Here is a 13,538-nt window from a genome sequence, read left to right on the forward strand (position 1 = left end):
TGCTGCTGACTAACAATAAGGAGTCAAATAGCGCCTTTTGATTCTGATTTCCTCCGAGAGGCTGTTCTACAAGCATGGGGTCAACTTAAAGGAAGAGGGTTTTTGTTTAATATTTTCTCCTTTCATTAGTGCACTTAAATTACTTTCTTGCAAACTCTGCTTGTTACCTAAATGTACTAGCACTTTTGTTACCTAATTAGGTTTCTTATCAAAATTCCAACCAAAAATAACAAGAAATGTAATAACGATAAGGTATCCTGCCCCCTCAAAACAGATTTGCTTTGGCACTTTATCTCTTCCTGCTGTTCTGGCCTGTTTAATTAAAATATCAGAAATTATTCGACTCAAATTATTTCTTGATCTAGTGCTCAAATTCTCCTGAAAAACTGCTTCTTCTGCCTCAGTATTTAAACCTTTATCAGTGTGAGGCAGATGCATTTCCACACGTATGCAACTGGATTCATATAATTCAATATAATTTTGGAGGAAGAGCCTAATTTAGCCTCTAAGTAATTAGACAAACAAATTAGATTTTGCTACCCTGAGTTACTATGAATGTTTCAATACTCATGTCTCCTCACTTGTGCTCTTGGATCATCAAAATTAACAACATTAATGTGCAAAAAAACTTATGAAACTTTAGCACGGAGTTGTGAAATTGAAAGCAAAGATATTTATTTTTTCATTAGAGGGGTGGGAGTAAAAATCACCAAGTTCAAATCACTAACATAAGCTGTATTCAAGGAGGGTAGTCATGTCTGTTACAAACTTGAAAATAACTGATGAGAAAATACCCTTAAATCACAGCTTTGGAAAGGAGAAAACTGTAAGACATATTGGTTATTTCTCTTCATCATACTCTGTGAAAAAAATTCAGGTTGGAATCTGTCTGCTTCTGGTGGAGCTGTGTGAGAAGTCCACTTTATTTGAAGTCATCTGTAATATGATCACTTTTTGCACCATCAAGCTTGGCTATCGCAACTACCAGGCAGCCATTTCGAACTTGTGCTTTGTCGGAACTTCAATACTCACCCCTGTGTTTGTGGGATGGCTTGCTGATGTCTGTCTAGGAAGAAACAAACTGGAATATAGTTGCTTATTTCTACATTTTCCAGGTGAGTGTCTTCTTCTGACTGTATTGTTTCGCAACTTAATTGAATAGATTTTTGTTAGAATTTTTAGTTAATATTATTCCTACCTTGCTCTTAGCATAAAATGTGATAAATTGAATGTTGTTTCCATTTATTTCATTCTATTATTTGAGGGATGCTAGTAAACGTGTGTGTGTGTGTGTGTGTGTGTGTGTGTGTGTGAGAGGAGGCTTTGATACCTATCTCATTGCACTGTTTACGTTTCATAATAATTACCTCTTTACCTGTCTGTCTTCTGTACTCCTTAGAAAGCCCTCCCTTTCTCCCTTCCTACTCCAAGTCCAAATTTATGACAAATTCTATGTGAAACATGAAGTTTATTTACTTCACAACTAAGATGAAATGTGCTAAAAAGGTTTTTGAAGTTCATGTAGAATAATTGAGGAGTGTTTTCATCAAAAGGTGGTCTTTTAATTAATCATATAGTAATTAAGATTGCATAGAAAGACATGATTTCTATATTATGCACTATGGTTATGCTAAAAAAAATGAATGAATTCAAACACTACACCGTGCTTCTTTACACAGAGAAAAATAAATATATTCACAGAAGTTTGGGAGTAAATTGATTGCTACAAATGTTGGGGAAATATCAGGATTGTTTGACATTTAGAGAGCAAGTTGATGAACAGTCTAGAATTTTAGGCTGAAAAGTTAAAGCTGTTCTTCTAGACAACAAGGAGTCACTGAAGATATGATGAAAACATTTGGGAAATGCTTTTCTTCAATAAACAGGATGGGCAACCACAGTGAGAGGTTAAACAGAGAGAGACCAGAAATCTCAGGATGATGGTCTAGACAATGGAGAAGTGTTGATCCAGAAGAGAACATGGGAAAAAACCATATAAACTTGGAAACTAAATAAAGGCACGAATATGATAGAGGAATAAAAATTAACTCCAAGTTTCTGAGCTGAGAAACTTAGGAAGGTAGTGTGCTGTTCACCAATACTGAGAAGGACAGCACAAATGCAGGTTTGGGGAACAGAGGAGGAGATGAGTGAGGGAGGGATGGATATCAGGTACTCAACATATCACCCATTTCAGGCACGTGATAACTTACCATTCACAGAATCAATTAGCGAGTGGTTCGTACTTAAAAACCTCTTCACTGCTTCAGTTGTAAAAATTAGAATAATTTTAGAAATTAGAATAATTTGAAATAAAAATTGTCACTGCGTGGCAAATATTCATGCAACATTCGACAAATATTCTCCATTGAGTACTCTGTGCCAGGCCTTGTTCCAGGATCTTCGAATGCAACAGAGAAGAAAGCAGTCTCTTTTCTGCTGAAGTTGACTTTCTGGTGCAGGGAGAGAGAAAAGAAACAAGTAAATAGATATGCCAGGTGCGTGTTATGATGAAAAATAAAGCTGGGTAAGGGGACCGGATGGACTAGCCGGTGACAAGGTTATTCTTAGTGGGGAATGTTTTCTGATAAGAAGACATTTAAGCAAGGGCTGAATGATCTACTCTTCTTACCTTGGTAACAGGCCATATCAGCAGCACTTGGTAACTTGTTGTTTAACGTGTCATTCCTGTCAGTCTAAATTCCTGTGTAAGTCATCAGACCAGGACTAAAGGCCCAACTTTGGAATTTGGCAAACAAAAGACCTAAGTCAACAACATGTCCGTTCATTTTCTTACTAAAAGTTATTTTCTTGTGTCGCAGACTCACGGCTGCCATCAAATTCCAACTAGTCGCTAAGTATCAGAGGTTCTATCAAAAATATATCTTCTGTCTGAATCGCTACAACCTTAACTCAAAAATGCAACTTTGTTTTTCTTGACAATTACAACAGCCTACTTACTGGACTGTAAGTCATCAGTGTGATTCGTCCATACACCTTTCTACAAACAACATTGACTTCCTGAAAGAGTAAATCTGTATATTGGCTCTATTATCTAAAAAATAAAATCCAACTTAGTACATAAGAACCTTTACAATCTATCCCAAATTTACCTCTCCAGACTTCTGTCTCAATATACGACCTCAACCACCCTGAGCTACTACTGCCTACTTTCCTACTCCTTTAATCTTACATGTGCTCTTTTCTATGCCCGAAATTGTCACCTTCCTTTATCTTTCCATCCTATATCCAAGAAGTGAAATCTCCTGCTCTTCCTTCCAGACCCACGTAGTGTTTGTTGCTCGCTTCTCTGTGCTCAACCACACTCTGATCGTACCTCTATGATTGCATTTATTTCATTATAATATAATTGTCTACCTGCATGTCTGGCTTCTCTGATGGACTCATTAGCTTCTGGACAAAAGAGCCCGGGGACCCCCACCACCTAACAGGATCTGACACATCCTGGTGCTTTATACAGAGCTACCACGTACAGGCATGCTGATTATGCAGTGCACAATAGCACACATCAAAGAGGAAACTTTTTATCATAAATGTCATAGATTTGTATTTTTATTACATCAATTTTACAGCAGATAGAAATAAAGTTTTGATCTCATAAAATCAGTATATTACGACATTTTCTCAAAAATGGAAGTAAAGTGCCTTTCTAACTTACACGAAGGTACCACTCAAGTGCTTTGTCTTTAAATAAATGGTTGCTGCAAGAAGCAATTTCTCTGCCCATCCTCTTTGGATAACCTTTAGCCTAGCCAGGACTCACATCACACTTCCAGAGACAAGGATTGAGTGGCAGAGAGAGAACAGTTAGTTCCACATCTGGCTAACCTCGATAGGAAACATTTCAAACTCAATCATTTAAGGGACCTACCATCATGGTAAATCAATCTGTTACCAAATAACTATTGCGTGCATATACTCTTCACAGAATGAAAGCCACTGTAAGGGAGATGGAAACATTAGACCCAGTTTTTGTCTTTAAAGGGCTTATAGTCTAATCGAGAAAACTAACCACAGAAAACCGTATAAAAACTTTATACAAAAAAATATGAATGCCACATTAATAAAATAGAAGACAATACTAACACAGAGAAACCATTTTTCACTAATCAAAATTGAAAAAAAAATTGATGATTTGACCACTTGACAAAAGGAATTCTAAGAAGAGGGAGATTACTTCTGGGTTATTCTGTAAAATTAGGCAAGTCACTTAACGTCATTGAACCTTGGCCTCTTTCTTTAAAAAAAGATGCTTCATCATGGGTTGCCATGAGTTTTATTAATGTTTGTGTTGCCAGTTTTATGGTTAAAAGGAATATGTGACTGGAATATTAACTTTTTGAGTTTTCACATTGTCCTGAATTTCTCTTTGCAAACCTTTAAACCTTAGACCCTGGTTGATTGTATTAAATCCAGTATGAGAATGTTATTTAAAATTGTACTATAATTGCAACCTCCACTAATTATTCAGTACTGTAGCAGCAAAGTTTTATTTGTAAGAATTCAGTTATGTTTATACTTATATCCACTATAAGTCTGGTTCTAGTCAGTAAAATGATGCAATAAAATAAATATTTTCATAAAAAAGAAAATCTATACTCTGACATCACAAAGTTTTTCCAAGATGAAACGATATAGTATGCAAAAATGTTTTGCAGAACATAAAGAGCTAAGCAAAAGTATAGAATTGAATTATAATTTCTATTAGACAAGAAAAGTCTTCAACTGTGGTCCCTGCGAGATGGAAGTGAGAAGAATGCTCACCCTCTGCTGTCACTTCTGTCCATCCCTCCTTCTGAGTTATACTGTGTCGCTCACCTCATGTTCCTCTCCCCAGCCTTCCCACCTCTGTGTGGGGCAAAGAAAACTCCACCCAGCTGCTTGAGAAGTGACAAAAATAACATTAAAAGGAGAAAGAGAAGTAGAAAAGGAAAACAGAGTCTATGTTCTCCTCTAACTATGATACTGTTCTCCTTAAAATGTTTTATTTAGCAGGCTTCTAAGATGTCTGAGATCATCGAGTTTTCTATCACTCTACTGATTAAGAACAAATAGCCCTTGTTAACAGTGATTTTCTCTGGGGATGGGATTACAGGAATCTTTAGTTTCTTATGTGATGTATTTATGAATTGTTTTAATTTTGTTAAAATGGATGTGATTTGCTTATACATTCTGAGAGGAAAAGATAGTTCAAGCTTGAGTTGGGGAAAAAATTGTACTCTGGATTAGTTAAAACACATATTGAGCAAGCCCTGATGGCCTAGTGGTTAAAGTTTGGTGCCTACTGCTTCGGTAGCCCGGGTTCACTTACCAGTCACGGAACCACACCACCTGTCTGTCAGTTGCCATGCTGTGGCTGCGCTCACATAGAAGAACTAGAACTACTTACAGCTAGCGTATATAACCATGTACTGGGGCTTTGAGGAGGGAAAACAAAAGAGGAAGATTGGCAACACATGTTAGCTCAGGGCAAATCTTTCCCTGCAAAAAAAACACAAATTGAAGGAAATTTTCACATTTAGAAAAATCATGCTATGTCCTGAATTGCAATGATTAACAAATATTTTATCTTATTATTATTATTTTTTATTTTTTTATTTTATTTTTTTTATGAGGAAGATAGGCCCTGAGCTAACATCTGCCAATCCTCCTCTTTTTGCTGAGGAAGACTGGCCCTGAGCTAACATCCATGCCCATCTTCCTCCACGTTATATGGGATGCCGCCACAGCATGGCCTGCCAAGCGGTGCACCGGTGCACACCCGGGATCCAAACCAGCAAAGCCCAGGCCGCCGCAGCAGAGCATGTGCACTTAACCACTTGCGCCACCGGCTGGCCCAACAAATATTTTTAATAAGACAATCATATAATGATGCTACTTTCAGAGGGAAAACCTTATCTATGATGTGATTTGGTAATTCAATTGGTCTGTGCCATATTTATTCTCCTTTTTTCTCTATCTACAGGCACTGCTTTGTTATCTGTGGTTGCTTTTCCCTTGGAAGATTTCTATGTAGGTACTTACCATCTGATTAACAACATACCAAAAAAGGAGCAGAGCAGGCTGTTTTATGTAGCAATGTTGGCCGTCTGCCTCGGCGCGGGAGGAATAAGAGCCATTGTTTGTCCACTGGGTGGTTACAGCCTTCAGGAGTACGGATCATAGAAACGAATGTCTTTTTTTAACTGGTAGGTAACGCTGGCTAGGAGAGAAAAATGAGGTTTACGACATTCCTCTCCTTTTTGGAATTTCTCATTGTTTGTTCTCTGGTCCCATTTTGATGGTAGTAGTTCAGTCTTTGTCGTTGATTTGGCTGGGTAATTGACAATGTGATGATGCCTGGCGACACTGATTTAGTCAGAAATCGTAGGAGTGTATGAGTCAGGTACAGACCAACACAGCTTACCAGCACCTTCTTGAAACACATTGATAAATCTTTCCTCCAAGTAAACAAGTGTGAAGTGGCTTGTCATATTGAATAGAATGTGGCTTTGAAGCCAAACAGGCCTGGGTGAAAGTCTCAACTCCACTTAACACAAGCTGCCTGACCTTGGTCCAGTCATTTCTTTTCTATAAGCTTCAGTTTAATCATTTCTAAAGGGTTATAATAATACTTCTTCTTGAGTTTTAGTAGAAGTGACAATGTGTGTATTGCTGGCAGAGAACCTAGCACATAATAGGTGATCAATAAATGGTAGCTGTTATTATTAGTTATTACACTGTAATAGACAAATTTGACAGGGGTTAGAAATTCACAAGTCAGTGCAGAGAGAAGATGAAACGGGTGGAAAAAATAATTAACAATTTGGTAAAACATCAACCAGCACCTCTGTTTTGCATCCAGTTCACTCCCAACACCTAAAATAGTTTGTATTCCATGAAAACCACCTTTCTGTGACTCTTTGTCTCTCCCAATGAGTTCATATGCAGTTTTACGTGTTTTTAAGGAACAAATTTTTATTATCAAATACAAATTCAAGAAAAAAATTGAAACTTTGATCTTGAAGTAGAGCATTTCAGCATTTAGCAGAGAATGTTGTTGTAACTGTTACTCATCAGTGGATGGCAAATAGATCTGAGATACATTGTCTTTTATTTCCTCTTTTCTGTGAAATAGATTACCAACATTTTTCTAAAATATTCTGTCTTTCCATCAGTATTAGCAATAGATAAAACCAATGCACAAACACTATCAGGAAAAATGTCTGAAGAAAATTCATATTAAAAGCATTAAATGGAAAAAATTTAGAATAAATTTTGTCTAGGTACATGTAACTATCCAAGGCTGTTTCTTTCTTTCTCTTTCTTTTCCTTCCTTCCTTCCTTCCTTCCTTCCTTCCTGTCTTCCTCCCTTCCTCCCTTCCTCTCTCTCTCTTTCTCCAATTGTATTAATATTACAAAGCACTCAGGCTTGTTTTGGATTAAGTCCAAACATCAGAGAATAATGCAGTTTTACCGAAGGTGGAAGGGACTCTTGACTTCCTTATAGCAAACTCTGCCTCCTTGACCTGCCCAAAGGAGAAAGAAAAATCCTTCTTTTTTATTTTATTCAGAGGTTTTAATCCTTAATTAGCAACATCATTTTGATTAAATAAGACTCTGGAGGATTAAGACTGCAGAGCAATCAGTTGTTCTGAAAGATAGCTCTGGAGAATTTATTGTACTGTGGTCTTAGTCATTCAGAGTTGTGTTTAATCAAAGTGACATTTCTCAGTGTTGATTACAAAGGAGACATTATATGAATGAAATATTTCCTTTGGGAAATGGAGGGGACTCCCAATGGGTTTGTGCTTTAGGACTTCAGAAAGGGAGACGATGAGGAATGGAATGAAAATGAATTTCTGTGGCTGTGTGGAACCAGGGCAAATTCGGAATAAACACGTTTTGATTTGGTTACTTATTATTTCCTAATGTCATTAAAATCTCTGAGAAAAAGAATCATGCAGTATTTTTAAAACCTAACATTAAAGCACCTAGAAATGTGCATAAAGAATCAGGGTATTATTCTTTAATATGATAAAAGACTATTAGGATGGTAAGTCCTTGAATGGTGAATCTGGTTGTTTCCATTTTTTGTGGTTTTTTTTTTGAAGTTTAAAAACCAAACTACAGGAAAACTTTCATGAGCAGCCAGTGGTTGCAGTTTATAGAAATGAATGCTAATTCTATTCCTGTACATACTTCAGGGGTTGGTGGCAAGATGGACAGAGATCCTGCTGGGCAGCCAGACAGATGGCAGGATCCTGGCTCTGTCACTTAGGAGTTTTACGATCTTCAGCAAGTTCCTTAACCACTCAGAGCCCCAGGTCCCTCATCCACCTTGGAGGGCTGTTGATACTTTATATATAAAGTATCCTAGCACATTATAGGTATTCAAATCATGATAGCTACTGCTATTATTACTAAGTGGCCAATAAGTCAGCAGCTAAAATCATTGTATTAATTCTGGGAAAGAGAGAACCCATTTTGTAGGAGGTCATCTTTAAAATGGGCAGCCCATTAATTTATAATCTATTTCTCCAAGTCAAAAATGCCCCTTGAAATTATAAGCCTGGTTAATATAATGAATTTCAGTTGTGTCTTTAAAAAACAACATACCACTTGAGTCTATAACCACTTGAAGGCTGCATCCAGTTCTATTTTCAGCACAGATGTCAGATGTTCATAGTTACAGGACCTTTAATGAGATGTGTCATTGCATCTACACCACCTAAAGCTTCCCAATGATCACGTTAAATAGTATAGACTAGAAGTCTCAGGCACAGAAAGCACTACTTCCGAGTAGAGCTGCCAAATGTAGGTGAGAAAACCACTCTTAGCCAACATTACCATCTGGTACTGGATCTTCCTCAACTATGCATCTCATTGAAAGAATAAAGCTAAATTCCCTGAAATAAAGAGGCATAGTAATCTGCCAACATCTTTGTGCCATTATCCAGATCGGAAACTGGCTCTTTCAGCATTTTCCAAAATCTGAGGTGTACAATTAAGAGCCACCACACTGGAGATCATCTAGGTAAATACACCTGTGCAGAGTCTTTTCCAGAAGCAAAAATAAAGGTGGATAATTAAGTCTGTTCATGACCATAATTTTAAATTCCACCACAATTAACCTCAAATCTTGCTTTCACATTTCTCTACTTACTTCACCTGATAATTTGCATCCCATCTGCATATCATAGTCTGTTGCTAACCAGTTACCAGAGTGAATTATACATGATTTAAAGGACCAAATAGAATGGTATAGAAAGGACCAAATAGAACACAGGTAAAGTTTTGAAAAAGTCTAGAGACTGACTTATTCCATCCCAGAAATTTTGGATATCTGGTACTCAAATTGACCGTACATAATATCTGCCTCATACTAAAATGTTTTGATTTTAATACTTGCTCGAATTTAATATCTTTTATCTTTGGGAAACACTAGAGGTAAATTTATTATCCCACAATATTTTTCCAGAAGCTGTTTTAATATTCATTTGAGCATTGTCTGAAAGCAGTGATTCTCAATCACAGACGTATGTGAAAACCACCTGAGGACTCTCTAAAAATACTGATGCCTGGGCCCTGCCATCAGAGGTTCTGATTATATTGGTTTGAGATGGGTTCTAGAGACCAAGAGTTTTTTTAAAGCCGCCTAAGTATTCAGGTATGAGAAGCACTGCTCTCAAGCAGTGTTGCCTAATTTTAAGAATCACATGAGGGCTTCATTTAAGAATGTTTCCCAGGTCCCAGCCCCAACTTCCTAGATCAGAATTTCCTGGGAGCATAGCTGGTCAATGTACCTTTTTATCAAGTGCTTCAGAATTTAAAAAACAATTCCAAAGACATGAGAAAAGAGGATTCCAAATGTGGTCTAGAGAGATCTTTGAAAAGAAATGGAACTAAATACTGTTTGAGTGTATCTCCTGTGCACCAGGCTGCTTTGGCAATTTTTCATGATACACAGCAATTTTTCACCACACTTAGAATCTACCTGATTGAAAAATTCTACCTAATCCTTGAGAAGAGAAACAAAATATGAATCTACATAGTTCTGTGATAGTAAAGTCATAATTTATAAAGTACATTTCAGCCCAAATCAAAGCAGTTCGTGGAATAATCTTATTAATATACATTAATACTCAAAATATCCTGTGAGCTGCATACTGAGGAATAGCCTGTTAATAGCTTTAAAAAACATCACTAGACTTTCCAAAATTCTACTTGCATGAGCTCTAGCCAAGTTTAACAAATGCTACCCACTCACCCTAATAACAGTCACCTCCTTCTTTACCTCTGCCAAAATTGTAAGCTTTCAGGAAATACACTCAGAATTCTTGTCCAACATATAACTGTGGATACCAAAGAATATTGAGGAAGAAAAGAAGAAAGACAAATTTCTTACATTTCTTACTGCTCCTGCTGCCTCATGCTTTTTCTTAAGCCCTGGGTGGTCACTTTTAAACTTGGTAGGTGCATGAGTAGAGACTTATTTTCATCAGTTAACAGGCAGTGGCTCAAAGATCTTAAACTCAGGAAATGAGAAAATGATATACATAAACAACTATTAAAATTGGGATGCTGGCAAAAGAAAGGGAAAAAAGAGAGAAAAGGAATGCGAGCAAGTTCAAAGAATGAGAGAGGCAGGGAGAGGAAGAGAAAGAGCGTCAAGCATGCCCCCAAATTTCTTAATTAAAAATATAACTTTTGGGGCCGGCCTGGTGGCCTAGTGGTTAAGTTCACGTGCTCTGCTTCAGCAGCCTGGGGTTCGCTGGTTCGGATTCTTGGGTCAGACCTACTCACGGCTCATCAAGCCATGCTGAGGTGGCGTCCCACATAGAAGAACTAGAAGGACCTACAACTAGGATATACAACTATGTACTGGGGCTTTGGGGAGAAAAAAGAAAAAGAGGAAGATTGGCAACTGATGTTAGCTCAGGGCCAATCTTCCTCAAAAAAAAAAAAATATATATATATATATATAACTTTTACTTTAATCTTGCTGTCTATTCACCAACCAATGATCTTCCTTGCTTGAACTGCCTTTTCTTTAAAGCATTGTTGAAAAAAAATTACAGATAAAAAGTGAGATCTGTAAAATTTCCATTTGCTCCTTTTTTCTCCAAATTCATGGTGGCCAGAGTGTTCTTTGAAGAACTTCAATGGGCCAATGGTTATGCTAAGAGAAGCAACCATTGACAACAGCCATCCACCATGAAATCAGAGCCCAAGTGTTTCCCCAACTCTTCAAAACAGTTCAATTTTATCCCATTGAAGAGTCACAAATCTCCTGGTGAATTATCTTAATATTGTTCAATGCAGAACAAAATATTCTCTCTGAACTCTTTAAATTGTCCACTACTGCTATGAAGACCTAAAGCACCTCCCCTCTCTGATACCTTCTCAGGTTAGGAAAGATCATTTTAAACCGTTTCTCCTAAAACCACTTAAAATAAGTCTGAAGCATGTCAAAATTGGTTAGTCTGAGAAATGACAAAATATCTGAGTGGCTTTAAAAATTATTACTAAATAAATTAATTAAGATGAACGTTTAAAGTAACCTCAAAAGGACTGCTGAGTTTTGCAGCAACGTTTTGTTTCCTTATTTGTATTCAACACCATAGAATCATGAAGACAAAAAAAAATTACCTCTTATTTGCAGTTCCCAGTCTGTATTTAAAAGTAGACTAAAGAAACATATTTTTACTGCTGCTTTCAATTTTCCTTAATCACTGGTATTTGTTTTGCTTTAGTGCTTTGCTCCCTGACTTTCTGGGTGAGAGGTGCTTTATATATTCAATTTGCTAGTGAGCTATGAGACGAAAGGAGACTTAATGGTGAGTTTGAAGACTGTGGATTTTTATTTCTTTTATTTTTTACAGTTGATACATATACAATTTCACCCTTAATTATCTATGGCTTGTCCTGTCCATGGATCAACAAAGACATATACAAAACATGTCTGTACTAGGTAATTCTTTCAGAAAATTACACAATCAAATAGGTTGGGTGGCATTTGTTAAACACATTCAGTACTTTGTGTGAAATCTCTTTCCGTACATAGATATTCAGCACTATAATTCTTTGGTTTCTAACTACCTTTCACAAGATTTAATTCTTGGAATAATTGTAAATTTCCTTGACTCTCTTCAGAGCAATTCAGTTTACATCACCATGTGGTGTACTGAAGAGTCACACAGTGTCCTCTTGGATTTTCTCAGCAATACTTAGCATTAAAAAAAAAAAGGTTTCCTGGGCCAGCCCAGTGGCATAGTGGTTAAGCGCGCGCGCTCCGCTGCGGTGGCCTGGGGTTCGCCAGTTTAGATCCCAGGCGTGCACCAACACACCACTTGTCAAGCCATGCTGTGGCAGGCATCCCACATAAAGTGGAGGAAGATGGGCAAAGATGTTAGCCCAGGGCCAGTCTTCCTCAGCAAAAAGAGGAGGATTGGCATCAGATGTTAGCTCAGGGCCGATCTTCCTCACAAAAAAAAAAGGGGGGGGGTTCCTAAAGATTGATAGAATTATAACATTGCTTTCAATGGCTACAGCCACAATTCAAGTTGTGCAGCTTGTAACAGCATGAAAGGATGACCTGAGGCTGAGCCTAGGGACTCTATCCAGTTGTTCTAGAAAATTCTAACTTTGTACCACAACCCCACTGTGACAGGTTTCTATTAGTGGATTACAGCAAATCAGTTTCCTCAGCACGGCCATGTTTGATATTCGATTACTTTGCTAGGTCAATTGATGAAAGTTTATCTTTTTATGTTGTTTGTTCGATTGATTGATTTTTTATGAGATGCCATATTATTTATGAAGTAGTTGTTTACTGTTTATTGTGGACCTAAAACTGTGCTGGGTCCCACGGAGACAAAGAAGTGAAGATAAAGAATAAAGCGCTGTCAGGGAGCTTGACAATCTGTAAGTGAGAAGACGAAACTGACCATAGCGAAATAGTTGGAGAATGAATATTTACTTTAGGAGTTCAGAGAAGAAAACAAGCAGAATATTCAAGAAAGTATTGAATAAAGGAAGAGATTTGATATGGGACTTTGAAAGTGAGACAGGGCAAGCCAAGGAACGTGAGAAGTTATAGGAACGAAAATGAGCAAGCTTGTTTACAGGACAGTGAAGGGACTAGCCTAATTGGACACATATCTTTTCCAAATATATATCACATGTCTATCTATATCTCTCCCTTTCGTTTGCTGCCACCCTGGTCCACTTCACTCTTAGCTCTCATTCAGACTATTACAATAGCTGTGATTGCTCTCCTAACCAGGCCCTATCTATAATTCATAGAGCTGACACAATAAACTCTTTTTTTTTTTCCATTTAAAATCAGATATTTCAGCCTTCTGCTCAGTTCTCTTCAAATGGTTTCCCAATGCACAAGAATATAACCCAAACTCTATACGATGGGCTTCGAGGCCCTCAATGATCTGGACCACGCTTAACTGCCCCATCTTCTCTTCTAATGCTCTACTCCTTGCTCACTATGCTCCAACTTCACTTCTCTTGTTGTTCCTGAA

At 37.4% G+C, this 13,538-nt stretch overlaps 1 protein-coding gene across 1 annotated transcript in view; it reads left to right on the forward strand.

Annotated features, from left to right (window-relative positions):
- The first annotated feature begins 754 nt into the window (after window positions 1-754).
- SLC15A5 (solute carrier family 15 member 5) overlaps window positions 755-13,538 on the forward strand; it is an 89,799-nt gene continuing 77,015 nt past the window's right edge. Inside the window, 2 exon segments of the mRNA XM_058557404.1 lie at window positions 755-1,115; window positions 5,987-6,208. Coding sequence (XP_058413387.1) covers window positions 755-1,115; window positions 5,987-6,208 — 583 coding nt within the window.

The sequence above is a fragment of the Diceros bicornis genome, chromosome 17, assembly GCF_020826845.1.
Source record: "Diceros bicornis minor isolate mBicDic1 chromosome 17, mDicBic1.mat.cur, whole genome shotgun sequence".
NCBI lineage: Eukaryota > Metazoa > Chordata > Mammalia > Perissodactyla > Rhinocerotidae > Diceros > Diceros bicornis.